At 39.8% G+C, this 23,581-nt stretch overlaps 2 protein-coding genes across 3 annotated transcripts in view; one reads left to right on the plus strand and one right to left on the minus strand.

The window, feature by feature from the left end:
• The window catches only part of LOC121575270 (myomesin-2), a 43,603-nt gene extending 31,494 nt beyond the window's left edge, over window positions 1–12,109 (minus strand). The window contains exons 1-15 of the mRNA XM_041888247.1: window positions 12,006–12,109; window positions 10,324–10,435; window positions 9,166–9,223; window positions 8,703–8,857; window positions 7,885–7,971; window positions 6,539–6,627; window positions 4,698–4,748; window positions 4,022–4,186; window positions 3,737–3,898; window positions 3,367–3,508; window positions 2,858–3,057; window positions 2,703–2,756; window positions 1,982–2,109; window positions 586–769; window positions 56–230 (exon numbers count right to left, since the gene is read on the minus strand). Coding sequence (XP_041744181.1) covers window positions 56–230; window positions 586–769; window positions 1,982–2,109; window positions 2,703–2,756; window positions 2,858–3,057; window positions 3,367–3,508; window positions 3,737–3,898; window positions 4,022–4,186; window positions 4,698–4,748; window positions 6,539–6,627; window positions 7,885–7,971; window positions 8,703–8,857; window positions 9,166–9,223; window positions 10,324–10,415 — 1,742 coding nt within the window. The 5' untranslated portion in view covers window positions 10,416–10,435; window positions 12,006–12,109. The remainder of the gene's footprint in view (window positions 1–55; window positions 231–585; window positions 770–1,981; window positions 2,110–2,702; window positions 2,757–2,857; window positions 3,058–3,366; window positions 3,509–3,736; window positions 3,899–4,021; window positions 4,187–4,697; window positions 4,749–6,538; window positions 6,628–7,884; window positions 7,972–8,702; window positions 8,858–9,165; window positions 9,224–10,323; window positions 10,436–12,005) is intronic.
• Window positions 12,110–12,932: 823 nt separating this feature from the next.
• LOC121575278 (ribonuclease T2) lies at window positions 12,933–19,622 on the plus strand. 2 transcript variants are annotated; one of them, XM_041888261.2, is made up of 10 exons: window positions 12,933–13,180; window positions 13,676–13,759; window positions 14,514–14,568; window positions 14,734–14,783; window positions 14,901–14,958; window positions 15,117–15,181; window positions 15,293–15,406; window positions 15,532–15,577; window positions 18,478–18,549; window positions 18,786–19,622. In XM_041888261.2, the coding sequence occupies exons 2-10, from the start codon at window positions 13,683–13,685 to the stop codon at window positions 18,966–18,968; spliced, it is 720 nt and encodes a 239-aa protein (XP_041744195.1). In that variant the 5' UTR covers window positions 12,933–13,180; window positions 13,676–13,682; the 3' UTR covers window positions 18,969–19,622. The 2 variants fall into 2 exon arrangements, with proteins under 2 accessions (XP_041744195.1, XP_041744203.1); XM_041888269.1 differs by lacking the exons at window positions 12,933–13,180; window positions 13,676–13,759 and having other exon boundaries at window positions 14,520–14,568; window positions 14,734–14,817.
• Window positions 19,623–23,581: the final 3,959 nt, after the last annotated feature.

Consider the following 23,581-nt stretch of genomic DNA (forward strand, 5'->3'; position numbering starts at 1 on the left):
TTATGATGAATGAAATCACACTCTTCAAATAATAAGTCTATGACTGAATACATACTTGTTGCTCTTGTGAGGCTTGTGGTTAGCTGAAGCCCAGTCATTTGAGCCTTTTACACCCACATCAATGTAGTAGCCAATAAGGTTATTAGGCTCCTTGGGTTCAGCCCATTGGATAACAAGAGACGTGTCAGTCTCCCTTGTGGCAACCACTTGACCAGGAGCGGAGGGGACACCTACAGTAGATTAACAGAGCATGGTTAGGCTCCTTGAGTTCAGCCCATTGGATAACAAGAGACGTGTCAGTCTCCCTTGTGGCAACCACCTAACCAGGAGTGGAGGGGACACCTACAGTAGATGAACAGGGTTAATGTCAAGGGGAAAATGTAAACTATCTACTTACTTTAATTGAAGGACTATTATGTCTTAGCAAAATCTATTATATTAATAACTTTTTGAAATGTTTCAAATTCCACCATTGACTATTGCTGTGCTTTGCAGGGAGTTTGACTTTTAGAGAGAATACTTGAGCCCAACCTTGGGGAGGACTCTAAGAGATAGCTATAAAGCCATTGAAGAGGAACCTCTTACCGCGCAGCTCTTGAGTCTGAATGGGCTCAGTAGGCTCAGAGGCTTCACTGCTGCCGTACATGTTTGCAGCCAGGACACGGAACAAGTACTGTTTTCCCTCAGCCAAGTCAAACACGGCATAGCGAGGAGATCTCACAGGCACCTGAGTGTTCACTCTCTGCCACGCACCGGTCTCAGCCAGGCACTGTGAGGGAAGAGCCCAAAAAACAACATTTACACACTGTTACAACATCCACAGATACAGTCAAATGAAATGGAGAGAAAGATAGAACCCCAATTCATTTTGCTGACTTTAGCTATTAATTCGGATGGTGACCTGATTGTTATTGCCCTCGATTATACTATTGAACGCATCTTAAGAAAGATTCCATCTGTTTTAGAGCAGAGGTTCTCAAACTTGTTGGGGCCGGGGACCTCATAATCAGAACACAACTTGAGTGAGATAAAAAACATTTTGCATACAAGGAATTTTACTATGACTTCCGCAGTGCATGGCCGGACGAACCAAGTCTCGGGCCCTAGGAAGGAACATTTTAAAGACCCGCCTCTTGTGCAGTTTTCAAGCTAATTTCCTGCAATTCTACACATTTTTCCATGAGGCAGAGAGAAAACTTTGCAGTTTTAATACATGAAGTATTCCAATGGTGTAACAAGCTTCCCCTTAAAGTCAGGACAGCGGAGTCCCTGCTCAAAAAAACGTCTGATACCAAACCTCTTTGAAGAGTATCTTAAATAACTCTGACGGCCTCCCCTACTAGCACTGACTTTGTTGATAAATATTTTTTTAAGGAGAATTTACTTGATACGATTGTGATGTGTCGTTGTCTAACCTAGCTATCTTAAGATGAATGCGTTAATTGTAAGAGCATCTGCTAAATGACTAATATTTGAAATTTAAAAAACATAAGTATTGAGTTGAAAACATTGATAATTGATGGAGTACTGTGGATATCAATGTCTCTGTGAGCCTTCCAGGCACATGTTTTTTATTTGATTTTTATTTGATTTATTAGGATCCCCATTAGCCGACGCCAATAGCGACAGCTAGTCTTAATGGGGTCCAACACATAACGAAAAAGACATTAAAGACAAAAGACTTTACAATTTACAAACAAATGTTACCCATGTTTAAGAACATAAATTGTAGATTAATAGTATTACTGTATTGTATTATCCCTGTATGTATTCCACAGATCCCTTGGCCAAAATTCATTTAATCTGTTCTTGTTAGTAATAATCTTTTTTATTTTTTTTTTTTTTTTTTAGATCTGGCCGCGGACAACCTAGAGTGCCTCGGGCACCGCAGACCCCACGTTGAGAACCCCTGTTTTAGAGGACACAAATCTAGCAATTCCATGTTGAAAATAAACCTGGGGAAGAACAGAGAGAGACCAACCTTCTCAATATAGTACCACACTGGGGCCCGGCCGTGATAGGGGGCAGGTTTCCAGCTGAGGACAACATATGTTCGGTCGGTTTCTGGGGCGTGCAACTTTGAGGGGGATCCTGGCACCTTCTTCTCATCTACGGACACAAGACATCACAGAGATTTACTGTATTTTGCCCAAGTGGGAGCATTCACCCGAGTTGACAAAAATATTGCCACAATAACAAATGTTTTCAAGGTTATGAAATTGTAGTACTGAAGGCTTTTTCTCTAGCTGTCTATGCACATCGATCTGTTGCTAGTATAGATGTGTTGCGTTCAGTCTGAAGAAGGTGCCACAGATGGTTGGATCTTAGCATCCTGATGGAATTCTCATCAAAAACTAATCAGCAGCTCTCTGATGAGCCCCAATTTAGGCTGTATAATTATTGCAAATTATTGAGATTGGAGAATCGTGAAAAGAAAAATGTGAAATGTGACAGTTGTTATTGGTGTTTTATTATACAGATGGAAGGCATGGTACAATGTGAGGGGCTAATGATATCTCAATATTCTAAACGGGTAGTTTACCCTCATTATTCTTATTAGTGCTACTGACTCTGATGAAGTGTAAAGAAATAAGCCTAAAAAAGTAATAGCATGACTGCTTAGAAGAACATCAAATATTTTTGTATCAAACTAGTTATCGAGTTTCAAGGACCCCCATATATCATAGAAAACCATTGAGTACCTTCAACGTCATCGTGGTAAGTTACAACGTCAAGTTTACCACCCAACTTGATGGCTGTCAAACAAAAATAAAAACAGAAAATTATATACATTAATTTGAGTCTAGAGTATACATGACCTCACAAGGTAACGTTTACGATGTCATCATCATATTACCATGGAGTCTTTCAAATTCGGTGGGATCCAGTGCGGCGATGGGGTCAGACATTCTGGAGGGCTTGCTGATGCCTTTTGAGTTTATCGCCCGCACACGGAAGTAATAGGAGTGGCCCTCGAAAAGGCCAGGCACAGGGTATTTACAGATCTTAATGGGGGAGTCGTTGCACTGCACCCAATTTTCAGTTCCAGTTTCGCATCTGCAAAAAATGTAGGAAAATTGGTACATCTTCAAAAACCCACCTCTATTAAAGTTATTTTGGCTGATATAGCTACATTATTCTGTCACCAGCTACACATAGTGGTGGGAGATTATAGCTTGTAATTGACAGATTTGCCTCCCATTTTTGGCCTAGAATGATATGTGATTTTAAGAATAAAAATACCAGAATGTATATAATGAGGGCCTGGAGTTTTTCCTGGTCAGGTAAAGGCATCGGGGAAATAGTAGCTGGAAAAAGTAGCTGGATATATTCACATTTGATTCCCATTTTAACACCTTCCGTTACCTATCTACAAAGTATCCAATGATGGGGCCTTCAGTGGTGGTGTTGGGAGGCTTCCAGGACACGATGACATAATCTCTGTTGGCGTCATGAATCTTGATGTCCATAGGGGCACCTGGAGACCCAGGTATTGGGGGTGGACCATCTGGTATAGGGACACAAAGCAAGTCACATCATCACACTCTGTCAAAGTATATCACGCTATACCTGAAACACCCTGTGAACAGAATTGATTTGATTTGATCATTCAAGGACCAAAGTAGCTTTTTTGAAAGATATAAGAATATGGCTGATACTGCAGTTTTCAAAGTAGATGCATTGCTGGTACACACAGAGGTGGTATACAATTCTCAAAGTTAGCAGATTTTTTTACCTGCACAGGAGACGAATGCACTGTGCACAGCATCTCCCCTCTTTGTCACCATACGGAGAGTGTAGACGCCCTCATCATCCTTGTTCAGATGAGGCAGAGTCAGTTTGGTCTCGCCTCTACCGGAATCTATCTTCACCCACTTGGAGTCTGACAGACGATGATCTAAAACAAAACAAAAACGGCAACATTAAAAGTGAAGAACTGTCAGTGGCTGAAGTTACAAAAATGGTCTTGTAAATCGGCTGTTATTGAAAGCAGTTATGATTGTAAGAGAAAATGTGTTACCATCTCTGAACCATTGAGCTTCAGGCTGTAGATTGGCTAGGTTGGGGCTAATGTTCATTGTGGCTGCCAAGGTGACCGTGTCTCCTTCTGTTCCAAAGACCGAGCCAAAAGTCTCCAGGAAGGTGATGTTGATCTTGGTGTATTTGATCTCTGGCAACATGGGAACTGCAGAAGATAGTAAAAGAGGATAGACTTTATTATGACTCTATTTTAGTAATATAATTATAGATGACCATGATCAGAAGTATATTCTGCAATGATGTATATAATTACAAACACTTTAAAGGAGAGAGAGCACTGAATTATTCTGAATACTTTGTGGTTCTCTTTTTAAAAAATACTACAAAGACGCAATTCATGTTGTGATTAGTATAGAAGTTTCATCAGATAATGTTTCTGTCGATTCTTACAGGGATAAATAAAAAATAACATTGTTCTCATACGTTGAGAAAGCATGTTTGAGTTGATATACCATCTACAATAGTTTATGTTTGTCTCTCACTATAGTATAAACATTGTTGATATGTAGGATACTTCCTTGCAACGCAAGACGAATGACGCCCTATTCAAACAATCCCCAGTTACTGGATTTTACTCAACAGTGGTCAAGATCTACTCAGAGGATAAATGAAGTATCAGGAAGAATACACAGGACAGTTGTGTTGGGTGGACTTACTTGTGTAAGGAAGCCATGCATAGGAAGATGAATGCCCCTCTTCTCTGAATCCTGTGAAACAGACATATTATACACACACAATCACTATACAACAACAAAATACATTACACCATAATATTGTATTATGGTATAAATCAAGTATTTACGCATACCCTTATCATTTAAATAAGCCATATCATGAAAAGCAATGCATTAACTAAACGTACAGTGGGGAAAAAAAGTATTTAGTCAGCCACCAATTGTGCAAGTTCTCCCACTTAAAAAGATGAGAGAGGCCTGTAATTTTCATCATAGGTACACGTCAACTATGACAGACAAAATGAGGGAAAAAAATCCATAAAATCACATTGTAGGATTTTTTATGAATTTATTTGCAAATTATGGTGGAAAATAAGTATTTGGTCAATAACAAAAGTTTCTCAATACTTTGTTATATACCCTTTGTTGGCAATGACACAGGTCAAACGTTTTCTGTAAGTCTTCACAAGGTTTTCACACGCTGTTGCTGGTATTTTGGCCCATTCCTCCATGCAGATCTCCTCTAGAGCAGTGATGTTTTGGGGCTGTCGCTGGGCAACACAGACTTTCAACTCCCCTCCAAAGATTTTCTATGGGGTTGAGATCTGGAGACTGGCTAGGCCACTCCAGGACCTTGAAATGCTTCTTACGAAGCCACTCCTTCGTTGCCCGGGTGGTGTGTTTGGGATCATTGTCATGCTGAAAGACCCAGCCACGTTTCATCTTCAATGCCCTTGCTGATGGAAGGAGGTTTTTCACTCAAAATCTCACGATACATGGCCCCATTCATTCTTTCCTTTACACGGATCAGTCGTCCTGGTCCCTTTGCAGAAAAACAGCCCCAAAGCATGATGTTTCCACCCCCATGCTTCACAGTAGGTATGGTGTTCTTTGGATGCAACTCAGAATTCTTTGTCCTCCAAACACGACGAGTTGAGTTTTTACCAAAAAGTTATATTTTGGTTTCATCTGACCATTTGACATTCTCCCAATCCTCTTCTGGATCATCCAAATGTACTCTAGCAAACTTCAGACGGGCCTGGACATGTACTGGCTTAAGCAGGGGGACACGTCTGGCACTGCAGGATATGAGTCCCTGGCGGCGTAGTGTGTTACTGATGGTAGGCTTTGTTACTTTGGTCCCAGCTCTCTGCAGGTCATTCACTAGGTCCCCCCGTGTGGTTTTGGGATTTTTGCTCACCGTTCTTGTGATCATTTTGACCCCACGGGGTGAGATCTTGCGTGGAGCCCCAGATCGAGGGAGATTATCAGTGGTCTTGTATGTCTTCCATTTCCTAATAATTGCTCCCACAGTTGATTTCTTCAAACCAAGCTGCTTACCTATTGCAGATTCAGTCTTCCCAGCCTGGTGCAGGTCTACAATTTTGTTTCTGGTGTCCTTTGACAGCTCTTTGGTCTTGGCCATAGTGGAGTTTGGAGTGTGACTGTTTGAGGTTGTGGACAGGTGTCTTTTATACTGATAACAAGTTCAAACAGGTGCCATTAATACAGGTAACGAGTGGAGGACAGAGGAGCCTCTTAAAGAAGAAGTTACAGGTCTGTGAGAGCCAGAAATCTTGCTTGTTTGTAGGTGACCAAATACTTATTTTCCACCATAATTTGCAAATAAATTCATAAAAAATCCTACAATGTGATTTTCTGGATTTTTTTTCTCAATTTATCTGTCATAGTTGACGTGTACCTATGATGAAAATTACAGGCCTCTCTCATCTTTATAAGTGGGAGAACTTGAACAATTGGTGGCTGACTAAATACTTTTTTCCCCCACTGTATATACTGTCTGTTTGCCTTGCCAAACTTACTCTTGACAATGACAGAGGCCTGAGTAGAGACCTGTCCATGAATGTTACCAGCCACAGCAGTGTACTGCGCTGTGTCATCGGTTTCACACCTATAGGGAATACCGGAAGAATACATTGTTGATAATGTCCATGAACACACAAAAACATCTCAGCAATACCTAAGGCTTAGACTTTTTCTCTATCTATAGTTTGTGTGGGTTTAGTTTTGTATGTAGGACTGATTAATTGACTAACCACCTAACATAATTTCCTGAGTTGAATTTACAGGATGGTAAACTTTCAAAGGATAACAAATTATGCAGATTATGCAAATTGCTGTTGACAAAATGATTACTGGGAAATATCAAGCCATGATCCTCATTTGAAACGGTGCTATGACTTTATGAATGCACAGTAAATGAATACAGCAAATGTAAATACTTTTCTAGCTTGTAAGGGCCTCTTATCTTGACCTCTACAGTATAACCACACACTCAAGGTCAGATATTATCAAATGTTTTGAGCTCAAGAGGAGATATAATGCAATGCAGGAAAAAAACAACCCATGAATTATTCAGGAGATATTCATGAGCGGCTCTAAGACATGAATGGCAAACATCTGAAGCTGCAAGGGGAGAGTAGGTCGAGAATAGTGACAGATATAAGACCTTGACCCTGCACACACTATTTTAAAGCTGTCCATGCTCACTTTCCCTCTCTGTCTCCAAACCACGGTTGTTTTCTTTGAGTGTGAAAGAGTTTGAACCCAGGGAGAATACAGAGTGGCATTTCTTTATTGAGACCCTTCACTTTGATTTGGAGAGGCAAAAAGGGCTTTGAGACTTAAGGTGCGATCTAGAGTTGGTGCCCCTGACACTGACAGCGAGCAGATACAGCGCTCTTTAAGGATCTCCAGGATCAAATGACATAGAGCTCAGCACTTCGCTATGAACAGCTGATGAGTCCTCAAGACGAGGGCGGTGCCCGGGGGGCTTTGGTCTAAATTGGAAAAGCTCTACCACTACGGCTCCACCATTCACAAGGCTCCCTTTTGTGGACACTTGAGTGTTAATTAAGTTAACAGTAAACACTGTGATTGTGAGTGAAATGCAGGGAGGCCACAATGAAAATCTCAGATGGTCCAGGAGCAAAGTCATGATATTGTATGAGACTTTTTAAATGGGGGCGATAAGCTACCATGAGAGGATCATGTTTTCCGGACAAATGGATCTTAATAATCAAAAACCTGTGATTTCCCTCATTGTTTTACCACTGACGGTGTGTATCCACTGTGCAGCCTAAGGTATGAAATACATAGACTAGCTGTAGCTATTAATAATTTTTTCCCTCCTGTGAGAATAACTTACTTGGCGATCTCCAGGTTATGAATTCCAACATTGTCCTGCACATTGTATTTCATTGACGATAAGTCAATGCTGACACCATCTTTATACCTGGAGAGAAATCAAGTAAAAGTGGTTAAGGTGAAGTCTTTCAAGTGGCTGTGGTAACACAGGAAAAAAGTAATGACAGTGCGCAGAATATTATGATGTGACTGTGTATAAGCAGTCTGCACTTTGTCATAACGAGTACCTTTAGTGTAAAACTATAAGACGCAATTCTCAAGAATGGGAAAAAGCATTGCTACAGAGACAGTGAAAGGTCAAGATTAGCTATGCTGACCTTTTAACCTCAGCTGAAATCTGACACCATCAATCATCCGTAAAACTTTGACCACTATTTCACTCTCACAGAGGGTATGAAAGAAAAACACTAGCATTAAGCAGTTCTCCCTTTGTGCTATACTAGTACAATAACATTCTGCACCCATAGATAAGCCGCTAAATGCTGTTGTTGAACTTGCTGAATGACTGTTTTGGACACAGATGTAGGATCTTAATTTCATCACTCTTTTGTAACTGAGAATTTTCCTGCACAGCAGGAAATGCAAACTTGTAGTGTATTCAAGGTTTAAAAAGGCTTCTGAAATTTGTATTTTCCACTTTAAAATATCATACTTGATTTACCATAACGAATGTATCAATGTATCAACCCCTACCAAAAATGTCCATTAATTATCATCCACATAATAATTCACATTTCTTGTTGCTGCAGGATTATTTTACTGCTGTAGCAAACTGGCTCAAATGACGATCCTACATCTTTATTTAGACTGAATCCTCACCATTTCACAAAAGGGGTTGGGTAACCCTCGACCGTGCAGTACAGCTTCACGGGAGCGTGCTCCCAAACGGTATGGGATCGGAGTGTGGTCAGGAACTTAGGGCCCCTGATCATAGACTCCTCACGAACGTACTTCTCAACCATCTTCTTCCGCACCTGAAGGTAATATGGACATGTGACATTTCTCTTCAATACCCTTTTCACACTACTAAGCCAAGCCAAGCTGAGGCGACCTGTACTGCGCTGGCCCGGTAATGCATCCACCATAGTTACAGGAACCGTGCTAGACAGGATAATGCAAAAAGTCAATATCAGAGCCTGCACAGTACGGTTTGGCTTGGCTCAATCGTGTGAAAAGGGTACAAGGCTTGTGATACTCAATATTTTCGCTCGTCTTTTTCAAATGACATCGTTAATTATGGTGACATGCTGAAATCTCCCAACATGACAGATGAGGACCTTACCACTCCCTGGATTCTTGTTTCTTGTTTGTGATGATAATCGTCCTCCACCACCTCAGAGCTATATCAACAAAACAAACTTAGTTAAAGGATAATTTTAAAAAGGTCAACATAAAACAGTGTAATTATGTTTAAGTAAACAAATATAAGAAAAGCCCAACACAGTGAAAAACTCTAAGCACCACAAAAAACATATACTGTATGTTAAGTCTAACCATAACAATTATTATTTGCTATACATACAGTAAGCATCTTATTTGCATTTTAATCATTGGCTTATTGCTGAGTAAATGTAGTTATAGAGCTACAGAGCACTTCGTTAGCATCAAAAGACCTCTAATAGCACCATGTTGACAGTGTTCTCATGCCCTTTTTATCAGATTACCTAATGTACTATTTCTTGAGGATGAATCATCAGTCTGTACATACCAGACAGAATGATCATAGAAGTGTGTACAGGTAATATAGATTACGTGATCTGAGATGACACAGATAAAACTGGGTACAATCCATAGACTGTATGGTGCAAACTAATGCGAGTGTCCTGTCTCTACTCCTGACGTCAACAAATACAAGTAAACACACCCTTCTTTAAAGGCAAATCAGTCCAAGGTGTATTACAGAGGAAAATGTTAATGGTATTATAATCATACCCAAACAAATTTGACAGTTAGTCACCATACAAGACAGTGAAGCATTTGTGTCCCCAGTTTATAGAAGATAATGTGATCCAGTGGTGTAGTGGCAACAGGATGGCTGCATAGTTACATGAGATTAGACAATTAGCAGGGAACCAACCTCTTAGTGGGTTACAAGTGCTCTCTCTAGGTGTAAACTTACCCACTGTTAAATACCCAGCTGAATACACTAACTACCATTTGAAACTGTACACCCAGGGCCAGATTTACTTTATGTATTTACACCAGTGCTTTATTCTCAGATGGGAATAAAGACCAGAAAAAATGTGTTAACTGTCTTAATTTACATTTCATTTAACTATGCTAAATAAGCTCTATACCATTTAAATGTTTGATTCACTCTGGTAAATATCAGGTGCAATTTATACTCCTATGCAAACATTTGTAAATCTGGTCCCCAGTTTCCAAACCACTAGTATGTTTCAAATGAAGCATAGGATTCCTGTGGGCCCATCTGCCTTACCTTGTGTACTGCTTTGCTACAACCTTAGACTGTGCACTGTGGTAGTCATGACTGACGTGCACGTGCTTGTGTCTGGCAACTGTCGCAGCCATAGTTGATAACTTTTAATGACCTGTGATTCAAATGAGGAAAACACATACTGTATTCTATTGGCTAACAGTAATATAATGGCAACCATTGAGATACAGTATATTCGTTGTATCTCGATGATGGCAACAAACCATGTTAATGTAGATTTACTAAAATGCAATGCAACGGATCCATGGCTCTTCGGGCTCTTTGATCCATTGATGCATTTCAGGGCACAAAATGCAGTACGGTACAGTATGTCCTTCAACATCAAATTATATGGCTTAGGTATTAGTGCCTGTGAGGTTACAGACACTGAGGGTAGAATTCCATCAAACCTGCACTGCGGGAGAAAGATTGGGCCTGTTCTTATGTAATGGAAGAGTCTGAGTTATGGGCAGAAGAGATGGAAAGCAAATTCATTGGAGGTTTAAAATTAGAGGGTGGGGGTTGAGGCTTAGAGCTAGTTAATGGCTCAAGTATTCATCTATGAAGGTTTAGTTATTACCAGTTATTCTTACAATACAGCAATCTAAATGTCATTCAGACACCTATTAAATATGAAGGAGTTGAATGTAACCTATATTCACCGGTGATATGGTGATAAATAAGAACATACAAAACCATATAGCCTTTAACAGATTGAGTATTAACAGACACAAGAACAGTCTGAGCACCTGCAAGTTATCTGAATTACAGTAAATAATATTGGGATAAGGTCAAAACTTAGTTTAAAGTAAGTGTCCAGTGTTTGCAGATTTCTATGAAATAGTTTTCCTTCCAAAAAAGGTTTAATTATGTATGTTAATTAAAAAGCAGCTTTTCTGTGTTGGAATGGTGTAGGCTAACCCCAACCACAGAATGGTGTGGGCGTAAACCGGTCATTAAAAATATTGATTTCAGCACACAGCTGATTGGCCAGCTCAGCCAATCAGTTAACAGAATATTAACTTTTAAAAGTGAGATTTTCACTGGACAGTTACTTTAGAACTTAGCTTTGAATATGTTCTCTGAATATGGAAATAGTTTAAATATTCTACAGGCCTATGTCAGCCTTAAATTCCCACAGTCCTACACAGTTGCATATTGCCTCTCACTGTGTATTAGAATAGATTTACAACCAAATAACAGAGCGTCTGCTAAATGACTCAAATGTAAAATGTAAATTTACCAGTCAGGCTAATTTATAGGTACTTCTCAAGTGCAGCAAAAGTGCTTAACATCTGAGATTTAGGCACCAGAAATATCAACCCCTTGACACTTGAACTCCTGAGCCACATTTCTCTGCATATAGAAGACACAAGTAAGCTGTCTTTTTATAGAATTGATTTTAAAAGTCTATATAAGCTGATGCATCCATTTATCAACATGCCATCAGAGCAATATTCTTATATCGATCAAATATGTGTCCAAAAACTATTTCAATGAATATTGATAGATAATATCCTTATTATGTCAAGGTCTAGGCAGTAGCCTAGGCCCTAATTAGGTAACTAGACTAATCAATCTCCACATTCCGATATAACCAAGTACCAAGCACACATCTCTCAATTCAACACCTTTCTGAAAAATCCAATAATCTGAAAAGCAAGGAAATAATAGGCCTGACTTACCCCAAGAGATTACACGAGCGCAAAGCAGAGGTAGGTCAGCCTAAACCCGCTTGGAAGTCACTGGCTGATGAAAACCAAAGATTACCCACACAGAGTGCAGCAACTCTTGCATCCCATTTATGGATAGGCATATGACTATATTTAGCTTTTACATCAACCCTTAACATAATTTCTTAGTAGGCTAGGCACATATCACGTAGTGTTCGTTCTTATTTGCTCACTGAATAGGTCATAAAAAAATATATCCAGTTTCCAATATTTACACAGTTTGGCCTAAGCACAATGTGTTCAGTTTCCTTCATTTAAATAATGCCATACTTTTTTTTTCAACTCTATCCATGAAGTTGAGGAACATTTTTATATAGCCTATATTTGTTTTTATATGTATTAGCTTTAGGCTATGTTCATTTAATATTGCTTAGCTCTATGCTCAAATCAAGGAACCTTAAGACAGAATCTTAAGATGACCCCCTGAAACCTGAACTGTAGCCAAGCACTATTTTTAACGGGAGATTGGGTTAACAGACACCACAGTGGGATATGCCTAGGCTATTCCTGCCAATAGCCCCAGAGGCAATGTCACACAGTTAGTTAGCTTAATGCAAACATAATTCATCTATTAGTTAGCTACAAGACCTAAATGAAAACAAAAACGGCTCATTCATAGCATACTGTCTAAAATAACATTGTAAAACATTTAGCAAAGCCTGACCATTTTTTATATAAATATTACAGAGATAAATGCAATTGCAATAAAGATTCAACACATATTTGTCTGTTTATTTAATTTTATTAAACTGTATGGCCAGTGGAATATCATCATGTAAATCTGTGTTCAATACTCGCGGTGAGTGTGCGCGGCAGTGCGGTATAGCTGCCTACACTTTTCACATGATCTCACGTGACTTACATTTTCTGAGCATGTGACGCTCAGTTCAGCTGTTGCAGGAAAACAATTTCACGGTATTGTTGTTGTAGGCTTCTACCAGACGTAGAAGCGGTCTCATTTTAAACCATAATAAGTGATACTAGTGGAACCATCATATTGCTAATCTGTCAAACGACATCTCTGTTTCCTCATCTAAATGGCCCTTCCAAACGTATAGTTGTGTATACGCCAGGTTACTGTAGTAGAGTTTTATTTCGAACCACAGGAACAAAAGAACAAAAAACGGGTAAGAACTTATTTTTTTCACCTCGTAGGTTACATTTCAATCTTACCCACACAGTATACGTTTAGCCAGGTGGCAGGCCCAGGTGATACTGGAGACCTTGTGTTAGTGAAATAATGTAAGAAAGTAGCCTTTTGTGCAAACGGAAAGTTGCGCTCCCCTACACTCACGTCAGGTTTGGTGGTTGGTTACAAATTTGCGAAACGCGTTCCATTTTTTGACTGCGGAGCTGATGGGTGCAAATATAAGCTCAATAGTATTTGTCAAGCACCAAAATAACAATGACGCCATGTCAACCATTGTATAACTGTTTATTGCATAAGTTATCTATTAACTAAAATTGAACTAATGTATATTAGGCTAATCTTTTAAGTTGCCTATAATAGGCCTTATAATTGTAAGAGTTAGCCTACCAACACATATTAGACCTACAGCTAAAATCAGTTCAACTGTGGCCCAAAATCTACCTATCCTAATTGTATGTTTTCTTTGTTTCAGTGTAAATATGAAATCATTGGCACTTGTTGTCCTGCTGTGCCTTGGCAGCGGTCTGATGACTTCCTCATTCATACTCGAACCGCCGTAAGTACTGGTTATATCTGTTTGGTTAATGCCAGTTGCCAACCATGGCCTCTGCATCAAGCCCTTAACTGTGTCTGTGTCATTCCTAAGTAAGTAATTAGCCTTTTTCGAGTCACAATGGCCCATAGGGCAGCGTGAGGCAGCTTGATGTACAAATACACATCCTGGACAGGACGGTTACCACCAATCCATCTCCTTAATGTTGAGTGGCAAGTAGAGAGGAATCAGGTCCCAGTTTTAGAGCGTTTGGTTTGACCTGGGGAACCTTCCAATCTCGGGGACACTCTAACCACAAGGCCACAGAGCTTGTGTCATTCCATAGTTGGCCTCTATGCGAATTGAAGGCCATTAAACCTCCTGAGTGGCGCAGTGGTCTAAGGCACTGCATCGCAGTGCTAGCTGTGCCACTAGAAATCCTGGTTCGAATCCAGTCTCTGCTGTAGCCGGCTGCAACCGGGAGACCCATGGGGCGGCGCACAATTGGCCTAGCGTCGTCCAGGGTAGAGGAGGGAATGGCCGGCAGGGAGGTAGCTCAGTTGGTAGAGCATGGCGTTTGCAACGCCAGGGTTGTGGGTTCGTTTCCCACGGGGGGCCAGTATGAAAAAAATAAATAATAATAATAAAAAAGAATAATGTATGCACTAACTGTAAGTCGCTCTGGATAAGAGCGTCTGCTAAAAAATTTAAGTGTAAATGAATGAGGCACTTTTGATTGTGCTAATGTTACATTTTATTGAACTCTGCTTTATTTCAGGCATATGTGGAGTAAGCTGATCCTGACTCACCACTGGCCGAGCACATTTTGCAGTGTAAGTTACTTTAATATATAGTTTCATGGCATAATAAACTCTACGTATCATGTGATGATTTGATCATGTGATTGATAAGGTGGCCCTAAATTGCCAGATTTTCAAATCAAATCAAATCACATGATTTTCCACCTTGTATGACAAAATTAACATTTCGATTTGCAGATGGAACACTGTCATTCCAAATTTGACTACTGGACTTTGCATGGACTGTGGTAAGGAAGGACATTCAACAAATTCAGTAGGAAAGTGAGTTTTTTGACTGACCAGATAACATAAACTGTTTTGCATTCTATGTTTGTACACATTTGACCAATGTCTTTGTCTTACAGGCCAGATAAAGGCCAGGAATGCAATTCATCTTTGCACTTCAATGAAACTCTAATCCAGGTATGTTCTGCTGGGGAAAAAACATTTAAAATACAAACATTCAGAAAAAGCATAGAGCTCATTCGTGACAAAAATATATAATTTTGACGGTAAAAGTAAACATGTTAATTTATTATTTTAAATTAAGAGAAATATTTGATAATGACTATGTTTTACAGGACCTACTTCCAGAGATGCAGAAGTGGTGGCCGGATCTTAAAATTCCAGAATCCTCTAGATTCTGGTCTGTTCCAGTTTTCTATTTTGTATAAATACTTTACTCCAGGTAATTGTTATATTTTCAGGTAACAATATTTTTCTAAACAAATGTTAGTGTTTGATCTTCTATTTACAGGAAATATGAATGGCAAAAACATGGAACATGTGCTGCAAAAGCTGAGTCCCTAAACAGTCAACACAAATACTTTGGTAAAGCCCTGGAGCTGTATCACAAGTTAGACCTTGATGGGTAAGTGTACTGAATTAACAATAAAGTACCCTCATGAAACATATGGGATAATGTATGGTTTCAATACCCTGAACCCTAATTTATGTTTTCTACTAGTTATTTATACATTCTTTGTATGTTTTCAGGGTGATGAAGAAATGGAACATTGTGCCCTCTGAGACTTACTACACAGTAAGTACATTACCAAGGACAATGTAATTTTGCACTGAGTAAATAGCTGCATGTTTAAAGTTAAACTTCAAGCATTTCTGCATCAAATCAAGCAACACACTATACTGTGTTTTGGGAAACCTGACAATTTTAAATGTGTGAGCATGTGAAGTCAGCAGTGACTAATTTACTGCAAGTCATTTGATTTACTGTTCCTGTTTACTTAGCTACTGGCAGTAAAATGACCCAGATGTGTGCATGCATTCAATACCATGTTATCAGCCGGTATTGGCCCATTACCACCGATAACCGATATTCAATAAATAGGATGAAAAAAGGGAATCTCATGCTTATCTGAATATTTGCAGCCATTCCCCTCAATGTTTCGTTATTGTCACAATGTAAGGAATCAACATTTGAAGCAAATTTCTTGGACAATTGGTCTTTGGGATGGCAATTTATGAGAACTCAGTGTGGAGAAATTACACTTTTTAATTTCCCCTCTTTAAAACAGTATATCGGCAGATACAGTGCCTTCAGAAAGGATTCATACCCCCGACTTATTCCACATTTTGTTGTTACAGCCTGAATTAAAAATGGATTAAATATATTTGTTTCTCACCCATCTATACACAATACCCCATAATGACAAAGTGAAAACATGTTTTTGGCGAATGTATTGAAAATGAAATACAGAAATACCCTGAGTCAATACTTTGTAGAAGCAGCGATTACAGCTGTGATTCTTTCTGGGTAAGTCTCTAAGACAAGGATGGGCTATTTTGATGGGGGTGGGGGCCACAAAACATCTGAGCACATGAGGGGTTGCAGTTGCTTGTGGGTCTGCGTACCCACATGTGCATAGCTGTTTTACAGCTAATTTCCTGCAATGTTACACATTTTGTCATGGGGTGGAGATACGATTTTGTAATTTTATATCTAATTTTATGCAATTCAACTAATTTTGCCATGGGGCTAAGAGGAAAATGAGCTATTATCAGTTACATAAAATTAAAACTGCTGATGCACAACCAAATTTTGAAATTGCACCTTGTGTATTGCAACAGTAAGTTGAGACCCTAACTCTTTTTTAAATGATTTTTTATCTGACTGCCGGCCCACGGGCCGCCAGTTGCTCATCCCTGCTCTAAGAGCTTTCCACACTTGCCCATTTATTATTTTCAAAATTCTTCAAGCTCTGTCAAATTGGTTGTTGATCATTGCTAGACAACCATTTTAAGGTCTTGCTATATATGTTCAAGTATATTTAAGTCAAAACTGTAACTGGGCCACTCAGGAACATTCACTGTCATCTTGGTAAGCAACTCCAGTATAGATTGGGCCTTGTGTTTTAAGTCATTGTCCTGCTGAAAGGTGAATTAATCTCCCAGTGTCTGGTGGAAACAGACTGAACCAGGTTTTCCTCTAGGATTTTGCCTGTGCTTCATTTTTATCCTGAAAAACTCCCCAGTCCTTAACGATTACAAGCATACCCACAACATGATGCCGCCACCACTATGCTTGAAAATATGGAGTGTGGTACTCTGTAATGTGTTGGATTGGATTTGCCCCAAACAACACTTTGCATTCAAATTTTATTTGTCACATGCGCCGAATACAACAGTGTAGACCTTACCGTGAAATGCTTACTTACAAGCCCTAACCAACAATGCAGTTCAAGAAATGGAGTTAAGAAAATATTTACTAAATAAACTAAAGTAAAACAAATAAATAATAATAATAACAAAAACGAGGCTATATACAGGGGGGTGTAGGTACAGAGTCAATGTGCGGGGGTACAGGTTAGTCTAGGTAATTTGTACATGTAGTTATGGGTATAGTGACTATGCATAGATAATAAACAGTGAGTAGCAGCAGTGTAAAAACAAAGGGGGGGGATCAATGTAAATAGTCCTGGTGGCCGAAGCGTAAAAGGCTAAACGTGAGGCAGAGGTCCAAGTAGACTGCCTGTCTCATGGTCTGACAAACACCGCTCTAGCTCTGCCACCTTTCACTGCAGATGCGGAATGGCGACATCGGCGGATTGAGACACAGCCCATGCAAATAAATAAATAATAATCTCTAGTTTAAACTGACAGATTTTGTTGGGGATTTTTTACATTATTAGAATTAGATTTCCACAGGGGCGTGGACATCAACTCTAGGGGGTTTTAAACTCTAACTGTTTTAAAGTCACCATTGGCCTCATGGTGAAATCCCTGAGCGGTTTCCTTCCTCTCCGGCAACTGAGTTAGGAAGGACGCCTTGTAGTCAGTGGGTGTATTGATACACCATCCAGTGTAATTAATAACTTCACCATGCTCAAAGGGATATTCATTGTCTGCTTTATTTTATTTTATACCCATCTACCAATGGGTGCACTTCTTTGCGAGCCATTGGAAAACCTCCCTGGTGTTTGTGGTTGAATCTGTGTTTGAAATTCACTGCTCGACTGAGGGACCTTAAAGATAATTGTATGTGTGGGGTACAGAGATGAGATAGCCATTCAAAAATCATGCTACACACTATTATTGCACACAGTGAGTCCATGAAACTTATTATTTGACTTGTTAAGCACATTTTTACTCCTGAACTTAAGGCTTGCCATTACAAAGGGGTTGAATACTTATTGACTAAATATATTTCAGCTTTTCATTTTTAATTCAAAAAAATAAAAGGGGAAGAAATGAAAAACATAATTCCACTTTGACATTATGGGGTATTGTGTGTTCACCAGTGACACAAAATCTCAATTTAATCACTTTTAAATTCAGGCTGTAACACAACAAAATGTGGAAAAAGTCAAGGGGTGTGAATACTTTCTGGTATTGGTTGTGTGCCCCCCAAAAACCCATATCGGTCAGGTGCTAATAGCATGTGATGAGTACTCATGGTAAAATGGATTACTTCTGTGTTTTTAGTTTGACCTCATCGAACGAAACATTTTCAACTTCTACAACGTGAAACCAAAGATTCAGTGTATTCATCCAAAGGTATGTTTTTTTTATATTTTGTCTTTTGGTAAAATGCTAACTCAAGCACAACTAGTTATTGGATTTGCCTACAGGTTTTATTTGAAGAGTAGAGGATAACACGAATGACGTACCATTTTGTAGTTGGAATACATTTCTCTAATCATTCTACATGAAGAATAGTTGTTACACACAACTAAAAGAAAATCATGAATCCTAAATCTAGAATGTATCATTAAGTTATTTATTGTTTACAGGAAGGGAATGTGCAAATCTTGGGGCAGATCGAGATCTGCTTCAACTCAGACTTTCAACTGGAAGACTGTGAGCATTCTGAGACAGACACAGTGAACCTCAATGTTAAGGGTGCAGGGTTTAGTGTGTGTGACAACGCCACACCGGTCTACTACCCTTCCCTGAAGGGGAAATCGTTAATGTAGTGGCTAGTGAGGTATGGTCATGCATCCATTTATAATCAGTGTCATATCTCACATGGAACATAGATACAGGAAGATTCCACTTCGTGTGAGTTCGCACAGAAATACTCTATCTGAAAAACACTAACAGTTTTTAATTGAGTGTCTACTACTATTTGGATCTGTTTGCTGGCATTCAAACTTAAAATTGTAGTGCTTGATTCTTGGAAACAGGGTGGTCATGTTGTAACTCAGGGAACAAATCAGCTTTTTTTCTATATAGTACTTTACAAATCATAATAAAATTAATGTAAATAAGATACGTTTCCCACAGAGCTTCTTAGATGCTGCAGAGAAAGGGGAGGGTGATGTATGACACTAGGTATCGTAGACTAGTGGTTGGATGCTACGTGTGATGGTCAGTCAAGTAGTATGCAGTGCATTATATCCTGTAGAGGGGAGGGGCGTCCATGTTTGAGCCTGTCGATGTGGAATGTAACCCTAATGCCACCTGTAATATAGTATGACATTTGCTTTTAAGTGATTTGCGAGACATTTAAATCAAATCAAATTGTATTGATGATCACGTACACGTGTTTATTAGATGTTATTGCAGGTGTAGCGAAATGCTTGTGCTTCTAGCTCCGACAGTGCAGTAATATCTAACAATTTCACAACATATACCCAATACACACAAATCTAAGGAATGAATTAAGAATATATACATATTTTAGACGAGCGATGTCAGAGGGGCATGGACTAAGATACAGTAGAATAGTATAGAATACAGTATATACATATGAGATGAGTAATACAAGATATAGAAACATTATTAAAGTGGCTTTTGTTCCATTTCTTAAATAGGCCTTAGTTTGGTCCTACATTTTGTTAAACATAACATTTAAAGTTAAATGCACAGTTTATGAAGAGTATGATCACTGCATTCATTACTTTTGTCTTGCAATATGTTTTTTTATTTTATTTTGTTATAAACAGTGTTGAGTAATTATGGTAAGAATGTGCATGGTGGTGGTTAAAATGCATTGGTTAAAATTAGCAATGCCATCTCCAAAACTTAAGTCAAACTTTTCTGCGCACAGATTAACAAGGGTATGATGATGATGATGATTTAACCAGATATAGGTATTATATCTGTAACTAAATGACATTTCTGCTGATAAGTTAGTTCGATTTCATTGAATTGTGGGATAAGCTTTGGTTTTTAAATGGTGGCCTTATTTGTAGGTTCCAATCCTCTGTAATGTTTACGCACAATTCATTAAAGTAATTTCTCTATTGCAGCAGTTTGTATGTACTATTTACCCTGCAATTTGCTTTTTAGTGAATCCAGTTAACAAGTGTAATGTATAAGTATGCACATTCAACTATATGCCACAAGAGGTCAGAAAACCTCTACACAACACCAATGGCCAACAGAGGCAGTATCCCTGTCTAACACTGTGTGGCATTGTTCAGTCTAACAATAAATTGCACATTTAAATAAATGTTATATCCATGCTGATGAGTTTGATTTCAAATCTTGTATTTGTATTGTAACCCTCTCTTCATTTAAACATAATCTCAACTCCAGGTGTATATTAGAACAAAGGTGATGATTACTATGGTCTCCTGAGCAATTTTTAAGATAAAAATAAATAAAAAGTTCAGCTATTTACTATAGTGTTCACAAGAGTGGTTGAATAGCAATGCTGGTGGTGTATAGGCTAGTTGTACATGGAACATTGTGCTTTTAATACCTGGGCCTAATACAAGGCATGTCAGCACACTGAAGAGATTAATCTGTTAGTGACCGGTGGTAAGTAAAGCTTATTTTTACAATAAGTATTTTACATTTTATATAAAAGGGTTTTATCAAAAACTATGACAAATGTATCTGTCCTGGGAATGTTGAAATATTAAGTTGCACAATAACTTGTCTACTTATGTGTCCGCATAGTTTAGTATTCCCCTTGCAAATGTGAACTGCATTTGAATCGCTGTTCCCAAAATAAGAGTTAAAATGTATTATGGGCCTTGGCTGTCGGGTATAATGGATATTATGTGTGGCACAATCAGTTTTATGTAAGCTGTCGTCGTAGGATAAGAGGAAAGAGGTTATAGTGTCAATGTGTGTTGACACGGAGCCCCGCCGATCCTACACGACTGGTCTGCCGACGAAATCGTCTGATGTGGTTACGACGTTAACCACGAAGATTCCATCCATCTGCTAGCCCCGGCCCGCTAGCACACGCTAGCCGTGGCCTCTTACTCACTAGTCCTTTACCACCGGACCTTATGATAACTCAGCTATACAGCTGATGTCTGCTGGACTGTTCCTTTTTACGGTACTACATCCTGTTTATGTTTAGCCTCAGCCCAAACATGGTTAGTTTATTGTTGTTTCGGTTATTTCTAATTGTACTATATCACTGTAGACCCCCCCAGCCTAGCTAAACCTGCCTTAGATAGCTCCTTTTGCCCCTCCCCCTATACACGCGGAGACCGACTCAATTGATGCCTCCAGCGATGCTATCTCTTTCATTGTTACCCAACGCTTAGGTTTACCTCCACTTTACTCATATCCTTCCATATCCTTGTCTGTACATAATGCCCTGAATCTTTTCTATAACACCCGGAAATCTGCCCCCTTTATTCTATGTACCCAACGCACTAGAAGACCAGTTCTTAAAGCCTTTAGCCGTATCCTTATTCTAGTCCTCCTCTGTTCCTCTGGTGATGTAGAGGCTAACCCAGGCCCTGCAGCCCTCAGTATCACTCCTACTCCCCAGGCGCTATCATTTGATGACTTCTGTAATCGCAAAAGTCTTGGTTTCTTGCACATAAATATCAGAAGTCTACTTCCTAAGTTTGAGTTATTCACTGCGTTAGCACACTCTGCCAACCCTGATGTTCTAGCAGTGTCTGAATCCTGGCTCAGGAAGGCCACCAAAAATTCTGAAATTTCCATCCCCAACTATAACATTTTCCGTCTAGATAGAACTGCCAAAGGGGGGTGGAGTTGCAATCTACTGTAGAGATAGCCTGCAGAGCTCTATCATACTATCCAGGTCTGTGCCCAAACAGTTTGAGCTTCTACTTCTAAAAATCCACCTTTCCAGAAATAAGTCTCTCACTGTTGCCGCTTGCTACAGACCCCCCGCAGCCACCAGCTGTGCCCTGGACACCATATGTGAATTGATTGCCCCCCATTTATCCTCAGAGTTTGTACTGCTTGGTGACCTAAATTGGGATATGCTTAATACCCCAGCCATCCTACAATCCAAGCTAGATGCCCTCAACCTCACGCAAATTATCAACGAACCTACCAGGTACAACCCTAAATCCGTAAACATGGGTACCCTCATAGATATCATCCTGACTAACATACCCTCTAAATACACCTCAGCTGTCTTCAACCAGGATCTCAGCGATCACTGCCTTATTGCCTGCGTCCGTAACGGGTCCGCGGTCAAACGACCACCCCTCATCACTGTCAAACGCTCCCTAAAACACTTTGCGAGCAGGCCTTCCTAATTGACCTGGCCCAGGTATCCTGGATGGATATAGATCTCATTCCGTCAGTAGAGGATGCCTGGTTGTTCCTTAAAAAGTAATTTCCTCTCAATCTTAAATAAACATGCCCCATTCAAAAATACAGAACTAAGAACCGATATAGCCCCTGGTTCTCCTCAGACTTGACTGCCCTTGACCAGCACAAAAACATCCTGTGGCGTACAGCATTAGCATCAAATAGCCCCCGCGATATGCAACTTTTCAGGGAAGTTAGGAACCAATATGCACAAGCAGTCAGGAAAGCAAAGGCTACACTTTTTCAAACAGAAATTTGCATCCTGTAGCACTAACTCCAAAAAGTTTTGGGACACTGTAAAGTCCATGGAGAATAAGAGCACTTCCTCCCAGCTGCCCACTGCACTGAGGCTAGGAAACACTATCACCACCGATAAATCTACAATAATCGAGAATTTCAACAAGCATTTTGCTACAGCTGGCCATGCTTTCCATCTGGCTACCACTAACCCGGCCACCAACTCTGCACCCTCTGCTGCAACTTGCCCATGCCCCCCGCTTCTCCTTCACACAAATTCAGACAGCTGATGTTTTGAAAGCGCTGCAAAATCTGGACCCCTACAAATCAGCTGGGCTAGACAATCTAGACCCTTTCTTTCTAAAACTAGCCGCCGAAATTGTCGCAACCCCTATTACTAGTCTGTTCAACCTCTCTTTCATAACGTCTGAGATCCCCAGAGATTGGAAAGCTGCCGCGGTCATCCCCCCTCTTCAAAGGGGGTGACACTCTAGATCCAAACTGCTACAGACCTATATCCATCCTGCCCCTGCCTTTCGAAAGTATTTGAAAGCCAAGTTAACAAACAGATCACCGACCATTTCGAATACCACCGTACCTTCTCCGCTATGCAATCCGGTTTCCGAGCTGGTCACGGGTGCACTTCAGCCACGCTCAAGGTCCTAAACGATATTATAACCGCGATTGATAATAGACAGTACTGTGCAGCCGTCTTCATCGACCTGGCCAAGGCTTTCGACTCTGTCAACCACCGCATTCTTATTGGCAGACTAAATAGCCTTGGTTTCTCAAATGACTGCCTCGCCTGGTT

The sequence above is a fragment of the Coregonus clupeaformis genome, chromosome 1 (genome assembly GCF_020615455.1).
Source record: "Coregonus clupeaformis isolate EN_2021a chromosome 1, ASM2061545v1, whole genome shotgun sequence".
Lineage (NCBI taxonomy): Eukaryota > Metazoa > Chordata > Actinopteri > Salmoniformes > Salmonidae > Coregonus > Coregonus clupeaformis.

Bases quoted from the DNA above. Each gene is read 5' to 3' on its own strand.
- LOC121575278 (XM_041888261.2), top strand. From the start codon at position 13,683: ATGAAATCATTGGCACTTGTTGTCCTGCTGTGCCTTGGCAGCGGTCTG. The intron at 14,569-14,733 runs GTAAGTTACTTT...TTCGATTTGCAG, and splicing joins GGCCGAGCACATTTTGCAGT to ATGGAACACTGTCATTCCAA. The intron at 15,182-15,292 runs GTCTGTTCCAGT...TTCTATTTACAG, and splicing joins CCAGAATCCTCTAGATTCTG to GAAATATGAATGGCAAAAAC.